The sequence below is a fragment of the Arachis hypogaea genome, chromosome 10, assembly GCF_003086295.3.
Source record: "Arachis hypogaea cultivar Tifrunner chromosome 10, arahy.Tifrunner.gnm2.J5K5, whole genome shotgun sequence".
Classification (NCBI taxonomy): Eukaryota; Viridiplantae; Streptophyta; class Magnoliopsida; order Fabales; family Fabaceae; genus Arachis; species Arachis hypogaea.
Genome location: NC_092045.1, coordinates 39,926,807 through 39,951,221, shown reverse-complemented (window position 1 = coordinate 39,951,221; position 24,415 = coordinate 39,926,807). Strand labels below are relative to the sequence as shown.

Below are 24,415 nucleotides of genomic sequence, written 5' to 3'. Positions count from 1 at the left end.
TATTGGATGCATGTTGCCATCCATTCAGATTTTGAGAGATCATGTTGACCTGTTGAGTTAACACTTTGTTCTGAGCCAATATGGCATTCAGAGCATCAATTTCAAGAACTCATTTCTTCTGAGGTATCCCATTATTCACGGAATTCCTCTCAGAAGTGTACATGAATTGGTTGTTTGCAACCATATCAATGAGTTCTTGAGCCTCTTCAGGCATTTTCTTTAGGTGAATAGATCCACCTGCAGAATGGTCCAATGACATTTTCGAAAATTCAGACAGGCCATAATAAAATATATCTAATATGGTCCATTCTGAAAACATGTTAGATGGGCATCTTTTGGTCAGCTGCTTGTATCTTTCTCAAGCTTCATAGAGGGATTCACCATCTTTTTGTTTAAAGGTTTGAACATCCACTCTCAACTTGCTCAGCTTTTGAGGAGGAAAGAATTTATCCAAGAAGGCAGTGACCAGCTTATCCCAGGAGTCCAGGCTATCCTTGGGTTGTGAATCCAACCATATTCTAGCTCTGTCTCTTACAGCAAAAGGGAAAAGCATGAGTCTGTAGACTTCAGGATCAACTCCATTCGTCTTTACAGTCTCACAGATCTGCAAGAACTCAGTTAAAAACTGATAAGGATCCTCAAATGGAAGTCCATAAAACTTGCAGTTTTGTTGCATTAAGGCAACTAGCTGAGGTTTCAGCTCAAAGTTGTTGGCTCCAATGGCAGGAATGGAGATGCTTCTTCCATCAAATTTGGATGTTGGCTTTGTGAAGTCACCCAGCATTCTCCTTGCATTATTATTATTTTCGGCTGCCATCTCTTTCTCTTGTTCTAATATTTCTGAAAGGTTACTGATACGTAAAAATTTGATTTCACGTACAACCGGCAAGTATACCGGGTCGTATCAAGTAATAAAACTCACAAAGAGTGAGGTCGATCCCACGGAGATTGGTAGATTAAGCAAATTTAGTTAAATGGTAGATTTAGTCAAGCAAACATAGTTTTGATTTCATGAGCATTTTGATTTTTGAACATAATTGCAAGAATTTAATTGGCAAAGAATGTAAAGAACTAGAAGAGAGAAATAAAGTGAAAGTAAATAACGGAAACTTAAATTGCAAGAAACTTAAATGACATCAAAGGTAAATTGCAAGGAATTAAAGGTTGCAGAAATTTAAAGAACATAAGAGTAAATAGCAAGGAATAAAGAAACAGAATGTAAATGACAAGAGTAATAAATTGCAAGAATGTAGAAGGGAATTGGGCAATGGGTATTCAAACACTAAGAGCAAAAGAAATGAGAATTAATGATAGAGAGAATCATTAGGGATCAGAGATGCAAGTTTTCATGAATTGATGTTAGTCAAATCCTTCTCAATCATGGGTTTAGATCCATGGCAAGTGGGTAGTTGAATCCCAATCTCTTGGTGATTCAACTTCTCTCAACATAACCAATTGCCACTCTCGTGATCTAATTGTTCATGAGAAGAGATGAAGCTCAAATCTAATCCAGCCACACAACTTCCATAATCTCAACCAAGGAGAGTTATATCGCACATACTAACCAAGGTGTATTGATTAAAGAAATCATGAAAGGATGAACTCTAAACAGAATTATATGGCTCATTCCTCAAATTTACCACATAATTCATATAGATTAACCCCTCTCTCGATGGTGGTTGAATCTTTGAAGAACAAGAGTTCCCTCTTTAGATCAACCACTAGAATTGAGGAGGAAAAGATGAGTTCACCAATTCATTCCAACAAGCAGAGCTCTTCCCCCTAATGAAAGTGGGGTTTAGTGAGTCATAGCTCCAATTTCAACAACAATTGCCATAAACCAAAATTTAACTAAAAATGCAAAGAAAGATGAAGAAAAATAAGGAAATGCTTAAAGCTTAAGAAATGAAGAAGAATAGTTCCAAGAAGAACCCAAAATAGCTCTTCGGGTATCCTCCCGGAAGTGCTCAAAGAGTTCTCGAAATAAAGTGCTAAGAGTCTAAAATTCTAAGTGTCAAAAAGTAAAAAAAAAGTCCCCCAAAAGTACAAACTCAATCTCTATTTATACTAGTCCCAAAACTCTTTCAAAGATCTTGAATTGGGTTAGCAATGGGCTCCCTCTTTGTTGAATTCTTGGCTCAATTAGAAGAAGTGTTGCTAGACTTAGAAAGGAAGAGTTCATTCATCATGCTTCTGGCCCAATGGCCTGGCGTTTTTGTCAATAACGCTGGCCTTAATGCACGTTGGCAATGTGCATCACAATTTCCTGGGAGTGAACTTTCAGACTTGGGCGTTGCTAGCCCAAGTTGTTGCTAACAACTTGCTTTTCCTCTTCTTGGCTCTACTTTCATGCTAAATGTAGCCCAGAATTTGAGTGTCAACCTTCTGCTTCAATATGGACTATTATACATCATTGGAAAGCTCTTGATGTCTATTTTTCAATGCCACTGGAATCACCTCAATTGGACTTTCCTAGCTCAAGTTATGCTTCCTCAAAGAAGGTAAGGTCAAGCTGCCAAGTTGTTGCCAAAAACGCACCTATCTTCCCAAGTTGGCAACGTGCCCGTGCCTAGCCTCCCAAAGCAGGGAAATGAGGCTGGCGTTGTTGCCAAAAACGCACCCTTGCTAGCACGTTGGCAACGTGCTCGTGCCCCCCTCCAGGGCTCATCTCTAGCCTTCTTGAGTTTCAACTTCATGTTCTTGTTTTTAGGGCCTAAAGATGACTCTGGTTTGGCTTCAATTTTGTGCTTCACCATAGACTATTATATATGGTTGGAAAGCTCTGAATGTTAGCTTTCCAACGCAACTGGAAGCATTCAATTTGGATCTCTGTAGCTCACGATATCTTCCATTGAAGAAGGTAAGGTCAGGCTGCCTTGTTGGAGTTGTTGTGGATAACGCCCCTATATTCCAAGTTGGCAACGTGCTACCTCCATTCTTCACCATCCAAAGCTTCCTGGCGTTGTTACCAAACACGCCAATGCTTTCTTGAGTTGGCAACGTGCTCGATGCTCTTTCCTAGCTCCAAACATTGCTTCCCACGTTGCCATTGAACACGCCTATAGAAGCTGGCGTTGGCAACGTGATTAGCAGCTCTTCCTGGCGTTGGCAACGTGGTTGGCAGCTCTTTCTGGCGTTGGCAACGTGGTTGGCACCAAGACTTGGCGTTGGCAACTTGATTGGCACCAAGACTTGGCTGGCAGCACGTCCTGGCGTTGGCAACTTGGCTGGCAGCACGTCCTGGCGTTGGCAACTTGGCTGGCAACACGTCCTGGCGTTGGCAACTTGGCTGGCAGCACGTCCTGGCGTTGGCAACTTGGCTGGCAGCACATCCTGGTGCCTAGCCAAGCAACCATTTCTGGCGTTGCCAAGGAACACGCCAATGATAGTGGCGTTGGCAACGTGCTCGAGGTTGTTTCCTATGGTGCCAAAGTTGCTTGGCGTTGCCTTGAATAACGCCTATGGTTCTTGGCGTTGGCAACGTCCTCGAGCTCCTCTTCAAGGCTTCATTCTTATTGCTTGGCGTTGCCTTGAATAACGCCTATGGTTCTTGGCGTTGGCAACGCCCTCGAGCTCCTCTTCAAGGCTTCATTCATGTGCGTTGTCTTGAGACACGCCAATGAAGTAGCACGTTGGCAACGTGCTCGAGCTTCTTGGCTGGGCAAATTCTTCTAGCTTAGCGTTGCCTTGAACAACGCCTCTTCATTCCCACGTTGGCAACGCCCTCGAGCTCTCCTTGGCTCAGCTCTTTGCTTGCCTGGGCGTTGCCTTCAAACACGCACCATTTTCTTCAAGTTAGCAACGCCAACATTTGCTTCTCCAGGGCTGCCTGGCGTTGCCTCCAACAGCGCAGCCTTTCTCCAAGTTGGCAACGCCAACTTCTCTTCCAAGGCTGCCTGGCGTTGCCTCCAACAACGCAGTCTTTCTCCAAGTTGGCAACGCCAACTTCTCTTCTTCTTGCCCAGCTTGCATCATTCTTGCTTCCATGCTTTCTTGTTTCATCACCTATCATCAACAAAGGAAATAGCTTCAAAGTCTTACCAATTCATGTAATAAATTTCATGAGATTCATTCATACTCATTCATGTATGTATTCTTTAAATCATTTGCATGAATTTGGCTAGAATCAACATGTTCCTTGGTGTTCTCATGCATGAAGATAAAACTCATAAAAGGACTTGTTTATTTAGAGAAAATGAGTGAAATTAAGCTAAAACCAACTAAACTAACTAGCTAATATAACAAATATGCAATTGCATCAGTTACCTTTAGATTGTTGTAACTTAGCTTCTCTTAATTTTCTCTTCAGAGTCCTTTCAGGTTCTGGATCAACTTCAACTAGAGTGCTTTTGTTCTTGTTCCTGCTCATATGAAAGAGAAGAAAACAAGAAAAGAAGAAGAATCCTCTATGTCACAGTATAGAGATTCCTTTACGTTAGTAGAAGAAGAAAGGGGTAGAAGAAAGAAAAGTGAAGAATCCAAACACAAGGGATAGATTGGGTTCGGATTTTTAGATGAAGAGAGGTGAAGAGAAGTGTTAGTAAATAAATAATTAAATAGAATAAGAAAAGAGAGGGGAAATTTCGAAAATAATTTTGAAAAAGGGATTAGTAATTTTCGAAAATTAAAGATAAGATAAGATTAAAATCAAAATTTAGAACAAAAAGAATTTTTTGAAAGAGAGGTGAGATATTTTCGAAAATTAGAGAGAGAAAAGTAGTTAGGTGGTTTTGAAAAAGATAAGAAACAAACAAAAAGTCAAAGAGTTAGTTGAAAAAGAAATTAAAATCAAAATTTTAAAAAGATAAGAAGATAAGAGGTTAGATAAGATATTTTGAAATCAAATTTTGAAAAAGATAAAATTTTTGAAAAAGATAAGATAAAAGATAAAAAGATTTAATTCAAAAATTTGAAATTACTTACTCACTAACAAGAAACTACAAGATAAGATTCTAGAACTTAAAGATTGAACCTTTCTTAACAAGAAAGTAACAAACTTCAAATTTTTGAATCAATCACATTAATTGTTAGCTAATTTTCGAAAATATGATATAAAGATAAGAAAAAGATTTTGAAAAATATTTTGAAAAAGATTTTTGAAATTTTCGAAAAAATGGAAAAAAAATGAAAAAGATATAATTTTTGAAAAAAGATTTTGAAAAGATAAGATTTTTAAAATTGAAATTTTTGACTTGACTTGTAAGAAACAACTAATTTTCAAAATTTTTGACAAAGTCAACTCAAATTTTCAAAAATTTGGAGAGAAAAAAGGAAAAGATATATTTTTTTATTTTTGAATTTTTAATGAGAAGAGAGAAAAATACAAACATGACCCAAAACATGAAAATTTTGGATCAAAACACAAGATGCATGCAAGAACACTATGAATGTCAAGATGAACACCAAGAACACATTGAAGATCATGATGAACATCAAGAACATAATTTTGAAAATTTTTTTTTTGATGCAAAGAAAACATGCAAGACACCAAACTTAGAAATCTTTAATGCACGGATTCTAACAAACGAAAAATGCATATGAAAAACAACAAACAACACAAAACAAGAAAACATCAAGATCAAACAAGAGGACTTATCAAGAACAACTTGAAGATCATGAAGAACACTATGAATGCATGGAATTTTCGAAAAATATGCTAGAAAAAATTTTAAAAGCATTCAATTGATACCAAACTTAAAAGTTGACTCAAGACTCAAACAAGAAACACAAAATATTTTTTATTTTTATGATTTTATTAATTTTTTTGGATTTTTATTAATTTTTTCGAAAATAAAGTTTAGAGAAACGAAAAAGAAAAGAAAATTTTGAAAAAGATTTTTGAAAAGAAAATTACCTAATCTGAGCAACAAGATGAACCGTCAGTTGTCCATACTCGAACAATCCCCGGCAACGGCGCCAAAAACTTGGTGGACGAAATTGTGATCACATCAATGTAGTATTCTTTGTTGTTGTATGGAATCATTATTATGGCACCTATGTGTGGACACAACTCCGTTCAACTAACCAGCAAGTGTACTGGGTCGTCCAAGTAATACCTTACGTGAGTAAGGGTCGATCCCACAGAGATTGTTGGTATGAAGCAGGCTATGGTCACCTTGTAAATCTCAGTTATGCAGATTAAATGGTTATGGGTTTTGAAAATTAATAATAAATAGAAAATAAAAAGGGATAGAAATACTTATGTAAATCAATAGTGGGAATTTCAGATAGGCGTGTGGAGATGCTAGAATCCTTTCGAATCTCTACTTTCTTATTGCTTTCATCCAATCCTTCTTACTCCTTTCCATGGCAAGCTGTATATAGGGCATCACCATCATCAATGGCTACTTTTAATCCTCTCGGGAAAATGGTCCTATGCGCTGTCACTGCACGGCTAATCGTCTGGAGGCATCACCCTTGTTGATAGCTACATCCCATCCTCTCAGTGAAAATGGTCCAAATGCTCTATCACAGCACGGCTAATCATCTGTCGGTTCTCAATCAGGTTGGAGTAGAATCCATTGATTCTTTTGCGTTTGTCATCACGCCCAGCCTTCAGGAGTTTGAAGCTCGTCACAGTCATTCAATACCAGAATCCTACTCGGAATACCACAGACAAGGTTAGACTTTCCGGATTCCCGGGATCCTACTCGGAATACCACAGACAAAGTTAGACTTTCCGGATCCCCATGAATGCCGCCATCTATCTAGCTTATACCACGAAGATTCTGTTGGGGAATCTAAGAGATATGCACCCGGCCTAGAGTAGAACGGAAGTGGTTGTCAATCACGCGCGTTCATAGGTGAGAATGATGATGAGTGTCACGGATCATCACATTCATCAAAGTGTTGTGCAACGTATATCTTGGAATAAGAATAAAAGAGAATTGAATAGAAAGTAATAATAATTGTATTGAAACTTGAGGTACAGTAGAGCTCCACACCCTTAATCTATGGTGTGCAGAAACTCCACCGTTGAAAATACATAAGTGAAAGGTTCAGGCATGGCCGAATGGCCAGCCCCCATGGTCTAAGGACTATGCGCCCCCAGATGTTCCTCAGATCTAAAGTGATCAAAAGATGTCTAATACAATAGTTAAATGTCCTATATATACTAGACTAGCTACTAGGGTTTACATGAGTAAGTAATTGATGCATAAATTTACTTCTGGGGCCCACTTGGTATATGTTTGGGCTGAGCTTGATCTATCCATGAGCTGAGGCTTCTCTTGGAGTTGAACGCCAAGTTATAGCGTGTTTTGGGCGTTCAACTCCGGGTTGTGACGTGTTTCTGGCGTTTAACTCCAGACAGCAGCATGTACTTGGCGTTGAGCGCCACTTTACGTCATCAATTCCCGAATAAAGTATGGACTATTATATATTTGTGGAAAGCTCTGGATGTCTACTTTCCAACGCCGTTGAGAGCGCGCCATTTGGAGTTCTGTAGCTCCAGAAAATCCATTTCGAGTGCACGGAGGTCAGATTCCAACAGCATCAGCAGTCCTTTTGTCAGCCTTTTTCAGAGTTTTGCTCAAGTCCCTCAATTTCAGCCAGAAATTACCTGAAATCACAGAAAAACACACAAACTCATAGTAAAGTCCAGAAATGTGAATTTAACGTAAAAACTAATGAAAACATCCCTAAAAGTAGCTTGAACTTACTAAAAACTACCTAAAAACAATGCCAAAAAGCGTATAAATTATCCGCTCATCAGCCGCACAGCTCACCCTAAAATTGCCACATATCTTATCTTTCTCTCCTCCAAATCATAATTTTTCTTCTCCTTTCTTATTTACTTCCTCTTCCCTTCTTTCCCTTCTCATTCTTCTTATTTTTCTTTTTATTTTATTTTAATTTATTGGCATATCTCATTCATTGCATTTTAAATTTGTGCATATTTTTATTTTCTTTTCTGAATTTTTTTCTTTTATTTTTCCATTGGTGTTAAATATCCCTTCTTATTCAACTGTTACATCTTTTCTTGAATTTATTTTGGTAACTTGTTTTACACTATTGGGCAATACTATTTAAGTCAATGTTAATCTTTTATGTTATTTGTATTAATTTTGCATTGACATGAATTTATATTGTCTTACACTCTCCTCCCCTATGTTACAAATTTTATACCACTGGTATGCCATGGCTTCTATCATTTTCTCACGTACATGTTGAAGCTTCCATGTAAATGAGACCATTATCATTTGGCATTACATAACCCATATTTCATTTACTTTCCATCTTTATTTTTGGGTTACTTTTCTTTCCTTTTTCTTTTAGGATGGCCACTCAGAAGGGAAGCGGAAGACGTTTACATGGGGAGACAGACAAGTCCATCTGCAAAATCTTGAAGAAAAGCTTCAGTTGGAACAACCCATCCACCTGCATATCTCAGCATGCACCGAGGACGGTGCAATCTTTAAGTGTGGGGAGGTCGATACCGATCTCCATGGGTTAGTACTTTCTTTTCAACACCAATAATCTTATTTTCTTTATTTGTTCATTGTTGCATCTGCATATTTATTTGATGATTTTGTGCATTTAGTTACTACTTGGTTAAAATAATAAATTTCTTTTAAAATCCTATTTTTGAAAAATTTCACTAATTTAAATTGAAAATTTTTATGTTAAAAATTTGTTTGAAGTTGTAATTGGAACATAGTTTTTGAGCCAAAGAACACACAACCTGTGAGATTTGAGCTTATTTACATGGTTACATTATTTAACTATAAACATTTTATTCTTGTGTGTTTACTTCTCTATAATTGCAATCTTAGCTTTGTTTCATTCTATATATCCAATATTTAGTGTATTTAAATGCTTGCATATGATTGAGGCCATTGTTAATTCTAGCTCACTTATCCCAAAATTAGCCTACCTTTTACATCACCCTTGTTAGCCCCCTTGAGCTTTTAACCCCTTCTTGTTCTATAAACCATAATACTAGCCTTAAGCAGAAAAACAAAATAAAAATCCCAAGTTGAATCATTGGTTAGCTTAAGATAGAAAATCATGAATAGAATTAAATGTGGGAAACCTTGTGGGAATATGAGTGATAGAAACAAAGGGTTAGGAAGATTAAAAAGAAATAAAAATAAATTTGGAAAGCATGCTCATAAGAAAATCAAAGTGATTCAATTACCATGTGCATCAAAAAAAATTTTTCAACATCTGAATAAAAGGGGATACAAAAAGAAATTTCCCAATGAAAACAATGCACATGGGATAAAAATAAAAAGTGAAACATGAGCATGTAATACAAAAGTGGGAAAAATTATGGGTAGCTAGGTATGATTTTAAAGTTATATAGAGTGTATGTATGCTAGGTGAGATCTTAGACTAATCAAGGATTCACTTTATAAAGCTCACTTAGCTATATATATACCCTTACCCTTACCTTAGCCCCATTACAACCTTGAAAAGACCTCATGATGTTTGCATTGATGCATTAAATATTGTTGATTGGTTAGATGAAGAACAAAGTGTTAGAAAGCATGACTAGGGAAGAGTAGAGTGATTGACCCTAGACACTTGAGAGATTAGAAATGCATATACATTTCCTGTGAGGGTTCAATGCTTGATTCTATGTTCCCTGCTTTCATGAGCTATCTTCTTACAAGTTTACTTATCTTTTATTGTGTAATTTGAATTAGTGGAATTTGGTTTATATTTATTCTAGGAGAATTTATTTACTTTTAAACAAGTAGGTAGAAACATTTTGCATGTAGTTGCATTCATATACATAGGTTGCATTTCATAACATTTCACCTTTCCTCTTCATCTTTATAGCTTCTTTTGAGCTTAGCATGAGGACATGCTAATGTTTAAGTGTGGGGAGGTTGATAAACCACTATTTTATGGTTTATCTTGTGCTCAATTGAGTGGTTTTTATCTACTCTTTACCCACTTATTCATACTATTTGCATGGTTTTATATTTCCTTCCTGATTATGTGCTTTGATTGAAAACATGCTTCTTTGGACTTATATTTGCTTATTATTAATCCTCTCTTATCACCATTAGATGCCTTGATATGTGTGTTAAGTGTTTTCAGATATTATAAGGTAGGAATGGCTCAGAGGATGGAGAGGAAGCATGCAAAAGTGAAAGGAATGCAAGAAGTTGGAGAAACTGCTAAGCTGTCCAGCCTGACCTCTTCACACTCAAACGGCTATAACTTTAGCTACAGAGGTCCAAACGACGCGGTTTCAGTTGCGTTGGAAAGCTAACGTCCGGGGCTTCGATTTGATATATAATTTACCATAGTTGCCCCGACGCCAGGCGACGCGAACGCGTGGGTCACGCGGACGCGTGACGTGGCCAACACCCAATCCGCGCGGTCGCGTGGACGACGTGGCCGCGTCACTTTTCTGTGACCTGTACGGACCAGAAAGTGCTGGAAGTAATTTCTGGGCTGTTTCTGACCCAATTTTCAGCTCAGAGAACACATATTAGAGGCTATAAAGTGGGGGAATGCATCCATTCATAAAGGGAGGCCTCTCATAATTTACTTTTCATGTTTTAGATGTAGTTTTGGAGAGAGAGGTTCTCTCCTCTCTCTCTCTCTTAGGATTTAGGACTTCTCTTTCTAGAGTGACTCTCGATCCAGGTTTAATATTCCTTTTTACTATTTAATTTCTCTTTTATATTTTGATTACTCTGAAGCCTTTATTATGTTCGATTGATGTTGCCCAATTGGCTGTTGATGACATTTTTATTTAATGATAATTGAGGTATTTTCAGTTTATAATTATTCTCTTTGAATTAAGTTGCCATTGCTTCCCATCTAAGGACATTTTTATTATTCCAGCAATTTTACTTTTTCCCATTTTTGTTCTGATTAAGAATTTAGTAACTCAACAGTTATTGAACTCAACGTAATTAATAATCGTTATCTTGCTAATTGAGCTGCACCTAAATAATTCCAACCTTTTCTTAGGAAATAATTAGGATTTATAGGTCAATTTAATTAGTCCCTTGACTTTCCTTGCCCTGGTAAAGGTTGACCAAGTGGAGTTTAGATTCAACTTTTATTATAGTTGAGAGAGATAACTAAGTTAGACCTCTAAATTCCCTTATCTTGCCAAAAGTTGTTTTACAGTTATTTATTTATTTTTAATTGCCATTTACTTTACTTGTCATTTAAATCACTTGCTTCTCACCTTCTAAACCCCGAATTCACAACCTTTATAGCCAATAATAAGAACATACTTCCTCGCAGTTCCTTGAGAAGACGACCCGAGGTTTGAATACTCGGTTAACAATTTTTAAAGGGGTTTGTTACTTGTGACACCCAAAACGTTTGTACGAAGGGATTTCTGTCGGTTTAGAGACTATATCTACAACGTGACTGTTTTTATGACATTCTTTACTAGCAAAAATCCTAACGTTAACATTCAAATTCATTTCAACACCTGGACTGAACCTTTCTAAAAGGAAATGATGCTTTGGAAGAAATTTATTGTGAAAGGGACAAGACCTTGTTTGTTATTTTGAAGAAAATAGACCTCCACTTTTAATACTTTTTGTGCACCACTTTACATCAATTTGTGTAGAAGGAAATAGACCTTCTTTATTTTGCTAAAATTTTGATACAACTTATGTAGATACTCTATGTTGATGCTACTTTATGTTAACATTTTGATGCATGTTACTTGAATATTCTGGTTTGGATTATCTACTAATCCACTTTGCCAAATTACGTTGCATACTCTAAATTGGATATAGACTAGCTTCAATTTAGCATCATTATCAACTTCTAATATTCATTTAACTAAAATGATCCATTCAAATACAATATTTTTCCAAGAAAGATACAATGCCAATTGCTTAAATAACCACCACATAGATACAAAACAAAATCACAACTACAAGTGCACCTATTATTTCACTACTAAACAACCTGAGAACACTGTCATTCTTGAGTTTCAAACTATCTTCATTCCTCTTTATTAACATCTCCTCCAATTGTTTCACTCTCTCTTCCAAGCAATAATCCAAACCTGCACCAACTTCTTCACCCACGCATGTCTCCATAGAGGCCAATCTACGGCTTTCAACTACATCATCCACCAAATACCCAAAAATCTCATCAAACCATACAAAAAAAAATCACAATAGCCTTGCTTTTCCTGCAATTAGAATAACAGAACATAAATCATCACATTAGTCTTAGTTCCCAATTATCAAAACTACAAAACCACAAAAATCCACCGCTCTAAAGTACCTTGAAGTGAGGAGAGCAAAAGAACAGCCTATTCGGGTTTTTTGCTGTGCGACACTTGGATATTACGGCATATGTCCTGCACTTGCACTAAGGATGTTCTCCTCTTTTAAGTCACCCCCTTCGGATGCTAGTCGAACCACTGCCTGTAACACCCTACCACACGGAGTTTTCTGCTTAAGTCATAAAACAGAGGTGGTGAGATATTACGACCTCTAAAAATAAAATTTAGTACATATAGTAGTGTGAAAAAAATGTTTATAACTAGGAACCTTAGAAGAAAAAGGGTAAATCAAAACCGTTTAAACCGAAAAGCGCAACACTCCGATCGATAACGTGAACGAAACAAATAAAAGATAAGCTACCACGAAGAGATATACAAGAGAGTGCCAAAATACAGATATCAAGACTCAGGACTCGGTTTGCGAAGATAACCGGTCCGAGCATATAAGTATACATACATATATAAAGGAACTACCCAAAATAAAGCCCAAAACACAAGATGCAAAACCTATTCCTCCAAAATAACCTCCAAGAGGAGTCAATGCAAAAATATATATACAATAGAGAACATAAGTATCTAATCGAAATACATAAATCAAAATAAAATCCTGAGAGCTAAGGATCTTCGCCAAAATAGAAATCTCCAGCATGCCTCAGTGAGGAGCCTCACGTCTTGCATCTGAAAATCACAAAATCCACATGGGTGAGAACCGGAAGTTCTTAGCATGGTAACAGTACCCAAATATCTAACATGTAATGTCCTAGGAAAGCTAAAGGCAATCTTAGAACTCCCAATTTATAACCGAAGCATATAAATATACTAAACCATGAAAAAGGAAAACAAGCAACTAACTAATGATCTTCCGTCTAACTAAATATTCCCTTTCCAAATCCTTCGAACCTCCCAACCGCCAACAGTAACTTAATATGCAAACACAATTATTACAGAAAAGAAAATGCACAAGTAGAAAACAGATATGGTAGTTAAACAATTAGCAAGTAAATATGCAAAAAATTAGGCATTCCAAACAAATAACATATAATGCAGATGATGCATGCTTGTCCTAGTGGCTTATGAGTCTCATCTGTCGATTATAATGCCAATCCGACAAGTCCTGGTAGCTAACCATTGGACTGTCCCTCTGTCGTGCATCCCCAACTCGAGTTATCCACAATATAAACACAAATTATATCCAACAACCTCACTGGTGTATATTCATGGGGGCGAACTCATCCAGAACTTTCACAGTGTCTGGCCACACTTACAACACAGGGTCAGCAGAGTATTGAGTCTCAACCTGGAGCACGTGGTGGCTAGTCATTGCTTTCACCCAGGAAAACTCGTATCTCAGATAGGTGGAGTGCAATAATCACAATATCAATAATTCAACTCAGCATATATGCATTCATTCTCAGCCATACATTTACATTTATCTCAGCCATCCGGCTTAAAAAAAATCATAATTCATATCATACTCAGCACTCCACCACCCTCCTCCATAACGCATATCATCATTATTAATCATAACTCATAATAACATCCCCTTTCTTCATCCACAAGTTACCACCTTCCCTAGCTTCCTCTCTATCACTAAGCGTTTTACATTGATTTAAGATTTAAAGGATGAAATTGGGGGTTTATAAGCATGAAACAATATCTCGGAAGGTTACAAGCTTGTTGGGAATGTGAAAGACCTGAAAACAAAAGCTTTAGAAAAGAACAAGGTCGCGTGCATACGCACAGGGGTGTGCGTGCGCACGCCCAGAAGTATTTTTAGAAAGTGTGCCTGTGCACAGGCTTGTGCGTATGCACAGAAAGGGAAATTTTCGTTGTTGAGTGCGCACACAAGGTGTGCTAACGCCATCAATAGAATGTAATTCCCAATGTGTGCGTGCGCACAAGGTTGTGCGTATGCACAACTTGCAAACTTCAAACGATCATATCTCCTTCTACAAAATTTAGATTTCTATCAAATTTAAACTATTTTAAAGCTTATAAAATTATCTTTCATTGATATAAAAAGCATCAAATTCCAAAAACAATGGCTCGATATATAATCCGTTGAAGTTCACCAAAATTTTGTTTTTACCAAGTTTGTAAACATCCAATTTCTAAGACTTACATATCCCAATTTCATTCAAAATCAATCAAAACTCAACCATCCCAACATCAATCATTTCCAAACCTTCATTCAATCCTTAACCTACAAATTTTCCCACATTTAACTAAATCTTAATTTAATAATTCCATTTAGGATCACATTTTCTTAGCTCAATGTCTTCCAAACATTCATTCAATTTCATCAATCACCATGAGCACACACATCAATATCACACACCAAATCATGTTTACCAACTAGAGCCTGAATCTTACCAACATTTGGGCATATCAATCCATACTACTCACAACCTTACATGCTCATTAACAATTAACAACATTCACAACCAATCAATCATTATTCACATATTTTTAACCTAATCCACATCAACATTTCACAATCCACTAAATAAATATACAACAACACAATTCACCTCAACCAATCAACAACATCAATAGTTCAAATCCTATCTTAAGGTCTCTAGCCTAGGTTTTCACAACCACATTACATTTTAGATACAAGAAACCGAAACCATACCATGGCCGATTTCCGTTCCGCCCGAAACACTCCAAATTTCACTTTTTCTTCAACTTCCAATGTCTCAAGGCTTCCAAAATCAGATTTCCAAGCACAAAAGCTCCTTTCCAAGATTTTCAAGATATCAATCAAGATCCAATAAGCACATACACACTTCCTAAACCACAATTATCCTACCCAAAATAATAACACAAAACCCAATAGCTTAAATTCAGAATTTAACTAGGGTTTGATATCTCTTACCTTACCCAAGGATCAAGGAGGCAAGAACAAGCCTTCCCTTCAAGTTATTTGAATCCTATAACACAAGAGCGCTCACAATTTCAACATTTTTGCCCAAGAAATTTGAAATCAAGGGCTCTGAATTGAGGAAGAAGCTATGACTTACCTCAAGAATAATTGTGTGGGTTTCGTAGATCTCAACACCGCGGTCGCATGGGAATAAACGGTGTGTCAATCGGAGCTCCAGATCAAAAGTTATAATCAAAGGAAGATTGAATTGATTTGGAGCAAGGGTTTGAGTTTCCCCTTCCCTCTCTCAGTGTGTTGGAGTGTAGTTTGAGGAGAGAGAGTGCTGAGCTCTCTAATGAATGAGGGCTTGGCTGGGCCCTAGGCGCAATATGGGTCCAGTTGGCCTAGTTTGGCCTGTTCGACCCAATCTTGGGCCGATTTCTTTAAAATTGGTGTCAAAATTCTCGTTTTAATTTTCTCTATCATATTAAACCATAAAATTTACATTTATTATTGTCTAGAATATATTTTAATTTATGTGTTAATTAGTCATTAATTAACCGGATTTTACATTCTACCCACCTAATTTCGGAATTTTGCACACAAAATTCGATTTCAGTTACCTGAGAATAGGTGTGGGTAGCCTGATCGCATCTCCGACTCAAGTTTCCAATTGTTCTCCTCAACACTGGCTCGACTCCATGCCACTTTCCCTAATGAAACCTCTTTTCCGCACAACTTCTTAATACTCGTGTCATCAATCCTGACCGGGGTCACCAGCAGAGTCAAATCTTCCTTTAAATGGACCGATTCTGGTTCTAGCACATGGTTAGCGTCAGGAGTATACTTTCGAAGCTGTGACACGTAAAATACGTCATGCAGGTTTGAAAGGTGAGGTGGTAGAGCCATCCGATACGCCACCGGTCCAACCCTCTCAAAAATCTGAAACGGACCAATGTATCGATGATTCAGCTTCTTCGTCTTAATCGTTATACCTACTCCTGTTGTCGGAGTAACCTTGAGGAAAGCATAGTCTCCTTCCTCAAATTCTAAGGGCTTCCACCTCTGATCGGTGTAACTCTTCTGTCGGCTCTGAGCAGTGAGCATCCTATCTCTGATTTTCTTAACTTGTTCAGTAGTTTCAGCTATCATCTCAGGTCCCAACATACTTTTCTCCCCAGCTTCATACCAGCATAGGGAAGATTGGCATTTCCTCCCACACAGAGTTTCATACAGAGCCATTTCGATGCTCGCATGGTAGCTATTATTGTATGCAAACTCCACTAATGGCATATACCGATCCCAGCTTGCCGGTTGATCCAAAACACAAGCTCTCAACATATCTTCTAGGGTTTGGATCATCCTCTCATATTGACCATCTGTTTGAGGATGGTAAGCTGTACTTAAGCTCAAACAGGTTCCAAAAGCTTTATGAAATGCACCCCAGAACCTCGAAGTGAAACAGGGATCTCTATCAGAAATTATATTAGTGGGCACACCATGAAGTCTCACAATCTCCTTTATAAACAGGCGTGCTAACTCCTCAAGCGTATAGTTCATCCGAATGGGTAGAAAGTGAGTCGACTTCGTCATCCGGTCCACAATTCCCAGTCAACATCAAATCCGGTCCTAGTCCTCGATAATCCCGATACAAAATCCATCACAATGCTCTCCCACTTCCATTGCGGAACCTCCAAGGGTTGCAATGTCCCGGAGGGTCTCTGATGTTCAATCTTCACTTTTTGACAAGTTAAGCACTTTGAGACATATTCCGCCACATCATTCTTCATACCAGGCCACCAAAATATAGCCTTTAGATCATTGTACATCTTAATACTCCCAGGGTGAATAGAAAATACGCTCTTGTGTGTTTTCTTCAAGATATCTTGTCGCAAAGTCCCAACATCTGGCACAATGATCCTACCCTTGAATCTCCATAGCCCATCTTGATCCCGTGACACTCTCCACTCCTTCCCTTGTTCAATAGCTAGTAACACCTTGGGTAACACCTCATCGTTTTGATGAGCCTTCAGGAGTTTGGATTTAAAATCACTTGAGATTTGTAATTGACTCAAACACAAAGTTCCAGACACTTCTTGAATGCCGATCTTCAGACTTTCAAATGCTTTGAGCAACTCCTCTTTGCGAAGAATCATCCAAGCAACATAAACGACTTTCAACTTAGTGCATCCATCACAACATTCACTTTCCCCAGATGGTAATTCAACTCAAAGTCGTAGTCCTTCAGTAACTCCATCCACCTCCTCTGCCGCATATTCAGCTCTTTCTAATCAAAGAGGTATTTCAGGCTCTTGTGATCAGAGAAAACTCGAAACTTAACTCCATAGAGGTAATGCCTTCACACCTTTAGCACAAATACAACCGCAGTGTCGGGTAATTGACTTCGTGAAGTCTCAACTGTCGTGAGGCATACGCCACCACATTCCGGTGCTGCATCAGCACGCACCCCAGACCCTTTAGTGAGGCATCACAATACACCTTAAATGGTTCATTCGGCTCAGGTAATACCAACACAGGCGTGGTAGTCAGCTTTTGCTTCAACGCTTGAAAGCTCTCCTCACACTCCGAGGTCCAAACAAATGGCACGTTCTTGTGGGTTAACTTTGTCAATGGCAGAGCTATTTGCGAAAAGCCTTTGATGAATCTCTGAAAGTAGCCGGCTAAACCCAGGAAACTCCTTATCTCAGTAACTGAGGTCGGTTGCCCCAACTCCATTACTACTTCCACCTTAGAAAGATCTACTGATATCCCCTGTTTACTCACCACGTGACCCAAAAACTTCATCTTACTCTTACAGAATTCATATTTAGACAGTTTCGTATAGAGTTTCTTTTTCTTTAGTATCTATAACACGATCCACAAGTGTTCTGCATGCTCTTCTTTAGTCTTGGAGTAAATCAGTATGTCATCAATGAAGACAACAACGAATTTATTAAGAAACAGACGAAAAATCCTATTCATATAATCCATAAACACTGCAAGAGCGTTTGTCAACCCAAAAGACATTACAGTGTACTCGAAATGACCGTAACGAGTCCTAAAAGTGGTCTTAGGGACGTCCTCATCTCTCACCCTTATCTGGTGATAACTGGATTATAAATCGATCTTAGAGAAAACCCAGGCTCCTTGTAACTGATCCATGAGATCGTCAATCCTCAGCAGTGGGTACTTATTCTATATTGTGACCTTGTTCAGTTGCCTGTAATCCACACAGAGCCGTATACTCCCGTCTTTCTTCTTTACCAGTAACACTGGCGCGCCCCACGGAGAAACACTTTGTCGAATAAAGTTTTTACCCAACAGATCCTCTAGCTGAGACTTTAGCTCGGCCATTTCTAGAGGTGACATCCTATAAGGAGCACTCGAGATTAGTCTGGCCCCAGGCACCAACTCAATAGCAAACTCAACCTCTCGGTTAGGTGAAAATTTATCAATATCATCGGGAAACACCTCCTGAAACTCACACACAATCAGAATTCACTCCAAGCTTTGATCATCACCCGAGACACCCGTGGTTAATAACAAAATACCCTGACATTTGGCCCCAAAACAACTCACCATCATAGAATTCAAGTAATAGCTATTCACCACAACCGGCCTTTCTATATCATCCGGCATAAAGTACAATGATTTTGCAGAACAATCGAGCAAAACATGGTTCTTAGATAACCAGTCCAACCCTAGGATAAGATCAAGACCGGTCATCGGCAAACAAATCAAATCATGTACAGAATCACGCTGCTTGACCCTAAATGAAACTTGCGGACATCCTAGCCTAGTTACCATGGCTTCATGGGTGGCATTATACACCTTCAGGTCGTAACCTAAAACCACAATCTTCAATCCTAACTCACTAGCCTTCTAAAATGCAATGAATGAATGTGATGCTCCAGAATCAAACAAGCCATTTAAAATTTGACCAGCCATTTCACATTTACCTTGGATAAGTGTCTCGGACCCCTCGACACCCACAGTTGAAGTAGTAAACACCCGACCAGGCTGTTGTGCTCTCCCAGCACCCTATCTCTACTTCTCTGGATAGTTGGAGGCTTTATGCCCCGGCTTACCACATGAGTAGCACAATCCCCATCTTGCCTTGCACAGAACACCAAGATGGTAACTCCCACATCTCGCACAAGCCTGCTCATTCAGAGGCTGCTTCCCAAATCTTCTTCCCAGGACATTGTTGTTGTTAGGCCTTCTAACGTTATTCTGACCCTGAGTTCTCTGTGGTACGAAGCCTCCCTGCTTGAAAGGTGGACCTTTATGAGCAAAACTCTTCCCTCGGTTCGGGGGGAATGGTCCCCTATGGCTCCCTCTCTCTGCAGTTGCCTTCTTCATGCATTCTTTAGCAATGCTGCTCTTATTTACCAACTCAGAAAGTCCTAATCTCTATAGGCCCTACAGAATTGATGATGTCGCTTCGGAGCCCTCCTTCATACTTGATACACTTCCACTCCTCGAAGTCTCCCGGAGCTCCTTGACACATGCGGGAAAACCTGAATAGCTCCTCAAACTTGTCTGTATATTCGGATACAAACATAGTTTGTAACATGCTAATTAGCCTAAGCTTTACCTCTCATCGTAAAGCAAAGGTTAACCAAGGATTACGACAGCTCTAAGCTCATACATATGATATATGGAAGGAATATTATCTAAAAGTCTGATGATGGATATAGTTCAAAAATAGGATTTAAAAGCACAAAACGAATCAACGAAGCGTCTAACTTAAAGCACAAGAAACAGATCTGATATAAGCAAGGATAATAGTATGATAGTGTAATATCATAAGAAACTAGCCCACAGCTCGCGGAGTTTAAGCTGGCTAGCCAAATATACCGACAAAAGGAATCTGAAGTTTAAAATGGCTTATACAAGTTTTGTTCTCTCTCAAATACAAGCCTCTAGGCCAAAATAAAAATACAAAAATGAGCGACATATACAAATAAACAAAAGAGACTCAAAAGGAAGTATCCGGATCCTCCTCTTCTGTCACCACCCAAACAACTCACCGACATATTCTAGCTTAAGGGATTTCTATTCTAACTGAACACTGCTATCCTACAGCCTTAACCAACCTAACCTCCATGCGATCCCATCACCACCACCTTCTAAGCCTTCTCAATCCCAGTAGAAAGTACAATTAATTACATTGTAAGTAAATCACAAGTAAAAGCATATAAGGCAAGTAATACAAGTAGCAATTAGACATGTTATACAAATAGGCATACAATTACAAGTTGGCAAAGCAAACAAACAGATAAAAAATGCACATGATGAATGCCTGTCTTACTGGCTGTGATATTACATTGTCGGTTCAACTGCCAACCCGACACATCTCCCAGAGATGTTGCCTTTCGGAAATCATAATGGGAACCCCCGAGATATCATGCTCAGATCAACGACCTGGATATAGTGCCGGCACACTATAGTGATTCTGAAAGGATGCGAGCAGAATACCCTTACCTCAGACCTCACATCTCAATGTAAGCGGGATCTAACCACCGTCCTTACGCCACCGCCGCTACCTCGACCGGCGGGATCCAACCGCCGTCCCTGACGGGAGCATAGCGTCTCACAATCCCAATATACAAATGATACATCGGTGGTTTTCCAAAAACATTTTCAATACCACATGGATCTATCATCTCATTTAGAGTCCTCGACTTATCTCAACCACTATCAAATTCAACATTTTCCTTCCTCTTTCCCACTCCATCGAACCCATCCTCAATACACCAGAAACTGTTCATACCCTGGGTCGAGTTACCCGACCCGGGATGATTGGCGATAAAAGCGACTGACCTCCTTAGGTCCGACTAGCCGACCTCTTTTCAAAAGAGCTCGGCCAAATCGACAGGAGAGCCCAGTAAAGGGCCCAAACAGAGGAACACGACCCAAATCCTAGGGCAACCCAAGCCTATAGAGATAAAGGCGGTTCCATTGAAGATACGCTGACCTCAACTCAAAGATAAAGATAAGATAAGATAACTAACTTATCTTATCCAAAAGGTCACATCGCATCATTATAAATACGCTGGAGCACCCAGGTATAACTCATACTCTAATTCTACATAAAACCTGCTTAATACCCTTGCTAACTTAAGCATCGGAGTCCCTTGCATGTACCCCACACCCTTCGGTGACAAAAGATCAGCAGCACCATCAGTCCAACAAGTGGGACGTACCAGCTCCGGCTGTCATCCACCTGCCGGACACACCAGCTACTACCAGTACGGAAGATCTCGTCCGAGATCGACCTCTAGTTTCAGGTAACCCTCGTAACATTGGCTCCGTTGCCGGGGACCTGAAAGTCATCCCATCACCATGGCGGACGACCATGACAACGACCACGATTCAGGTCTGGAAGATAGAACACCGCACAAGAACGTGGATGTCACGTTGCAAGATACCCCAGAAACCAACAAGGACAAAGACTCACCAAATTCGGGGGCAATAGAAGTACTCCTAGATCGCCTAAAACAACTTGAAAAGGGAACCCAACAACAACGAGAAATCGAAAAAGATCTACAAAGAGAGGTGCGGCGACGTCGAGAATTGGAAGAAAAACTACAGCAATTGGAAGCCGATCTTAAATTAAAAGCCCCTCGGGCCGATCTCGAAGAAAATTCACGCAAAGAGCAAGACCCGTTCACCAGGGAAATCATGAAAACCAAAATTCCAAAAGACTTCAAACTCCCGGGTATGACCCTGTATGATGGCACCACGGACCCCAACCACTACCTCAGCAACTTCAGAAGCAGAATGTACCTTACCGACGCCCCAGATGCTATTCATTGTAAAGCCTTTCCAACAACTCTCACAAAGACAGCAATCCGATGGTTCAACAACCTACCCCCAAAGTCCATCTCAAGCTTTGATGACCTAGCTGAAAAATTCCTAGCCAGATTCTCCATTCAGAAAGATAAGGCCAAGCACGCCCCCAGCTTACTAGGGATCAAACAAGGATATCGAGAGAGCCTCCGCAACTACATGGAGAGATTCAACAAAATGTGCATGGACATACAAAGTTTACCAACAGAGGCCGCCATCATGAGACTCATCAATGGCCTATGAGAGGGACCGTTTAGCCAGTCTATATCAAAAAAGTACCCGACCTCCTTAGACGAAGTATAGGAACGAGCAGCAAAATATATCAACATGGAAGAAAACGCTCGGTTAGGAGAGACCTCAAAATCAGGGGACTCCTACCGAGACAAAGACAAGGAATCCAAGAGAAAAGAAGATTGACAAGGGGAGAAAATAAAAAAATACCATAATTACACTCCTCTCAGGGCATCCCTAGTCGAGATATACAAAGAAGTCTGCCATACAGAAAAAATTCCCCCAGCACGGCCACTCAAAGGCAAAAGGGGAGCAGAAAACCGGAAGGAATATTGTGAATACCATCGAGTCTGAGGACACTCCACAAATGAATGCTTCGACTTAAAAAATATCAAAGAAAAATTGGTGAGAGAAGGAAAATTAGATCGATTTCTGGCCACCTGAGATGATGATCAAAGAAAGAGACGAAGGGATGAAGATACCAAACGAACCGAACGATCACCTCGAACACCAGAGAGACATGTCCACATGATACATGGCAGATTCGTAGGAGGTGGGATCTTCAAATCATCTCGCAAAAGATATCTCAAAGAAGTATATCATGTCGAGGAAAAGGAGGAAGCACTCAACATCCTGGCAATAACATTCGCTATAGAGGACGCCTCCGGTATCATCTCAGGACACGACGATCCCATGGTCATCACCATCATATTGGCAAACGCCAATCTACACCGCACCTTAATAGACCAAGGGAGTTTCGCCGACATCTTATTCAAAACAGCCTTCGATAAACTCAGCTTAGAAGAAAAAGAACTTAAGGCATATCCAAACAGTTTGTTCGGACTAGGAGATACCCCGGTTCAACCACAGGGATACATACCACTACATACAACCTTCAGAAAAGGGAACCAATCCAGGACCCTCAAAATAGACTACATCGTGGTCGATGTAAGTTCAACTTACAATGCTCTCATCGGTCGGACAACACTCAACTAACTTGGCACAATAGTCTCAATCCCACATCTATGTATGAAATTCCCCACTACGAAAGGAATAGCCACGATAAAAGCAGATCAAAAGATGGCACGTCGCTGTTATAACGAAAGCCTAAACCTCAGAGGCAGAGGAGAAGAGTTCCACACAATCGAGCTGGGCAGAGTCCAACGACGAGAAGAGCTTCGTCCACAGCCAGAAGGTGAGATAGAGAAGATTCAGATCGGGGATACTTCGGAAAAAACAACTAATATCGGCACAATCCTAAGAGAAGATTCAAAAGAATTACTAATACAATTCTTACGAGATAATGTTGATCTCTTCGCGTGGAAAGCCGCAGACATGCCAGGAATATACCCTAAGCTAATGAGTCATAAGTTGGCGGTCTACCCAAGATCTCGGCCGATACAGCATAGACGAAGAAAACTTGGGCCAGAGCGATCCCATGCTGTGAAAGAACAAGTACAAGCACTACTGGAAGCAGGATTCATAAGAGAAGTCAAATACCCACTATGGCTAGCCAACATTGTCTTGGTGAAAAAATCAAATGGGAAGTGGCGAATGTGCACCGATTACACCGATCTCAACAAAGCTTATCCAAAAGATCCATACCCACTCCCAAGTATTGACGCTCTGGTAGATGCTTCCTCCGGATATAGATATCTCTCATTTATAGACGCATACTCGGGGTTCAACCAAATCCCCATGTATCCACCAGATCAAGAAAAGACCTCGTTCTTAACACCGAAAGCAAACTACTGCTACATTGTGATGCCTTTTGGTCTCAAGAACGCAGGAGCTACTTATCAAAGGCTAATGAATAAAGTCTTCTCGGATCACATCAGAAAGGTCCTGAAAGTCTACGTGGACGACATGCTAATAAAAACACAGAGCGAAGAGACATTATTGTCCGACCTGGCCCAAGTGTTCGACACCATAAGAAAGCATGACATGCGACTCAATCCCGCGAAATGCACCTTTGCAGTAGAAGCGGGCAAATTCTTAGGTTTCATGCTCACACAAAGAGGAATTGAAGCAAATCCAGACAAATGTCAGGCCATACTCAACATGAAGAGCCCAACCTGTGTCAAAGAAGTACAGCAACTCAACGAGAGATTGGCCACTCTATCCCGATTCTTAGCAGGAGTTGCGATAAGATCTCTCCCCTTCTATGCTACTTTAAGAAAGGGAAAACAGTTCGAATGGACAACAGAATGTGAGCAAGCCTTCCAAGACTTTAAGAAGTT

At 39.5% G+C, this 24,415-nt stretch overlaps 1 protein-coding gene and 1 non-coding gene across 2 annotated transcripts; one reads left to right on the top strand and one right to left on the bottom strand.

The window, feature by feature from the left end:
- Positions 1–317: 317 nt before the first annotated feature.
- On the top strand, positions 318–421 carry LOC112718851 (small nucleolar RNA R71). Its single transcript, XR_003161178.1, has one exon. It is a non-coding gene; the product is annotated as a small nucleolar RNA R71 (small nucleolar RNA).
- A 15,283-nt stretch (positions 422–15,704) lies between these two features.
- LOC112717517 (uncharacterized) lies at positions 15,705–16,331 on the bottom strand. Its single transcript, XM_025769524.1, has one exon. It carries the CDS (start codon positions 16,329–16,331, stop codon positions 15,705–15,707), a length of 627 nt encoding a protein of 208 aa, XP_025625309.1.
- Between the last annotated feature and the right edge of the window lie 8,084 nt (positions 16,332–24,415).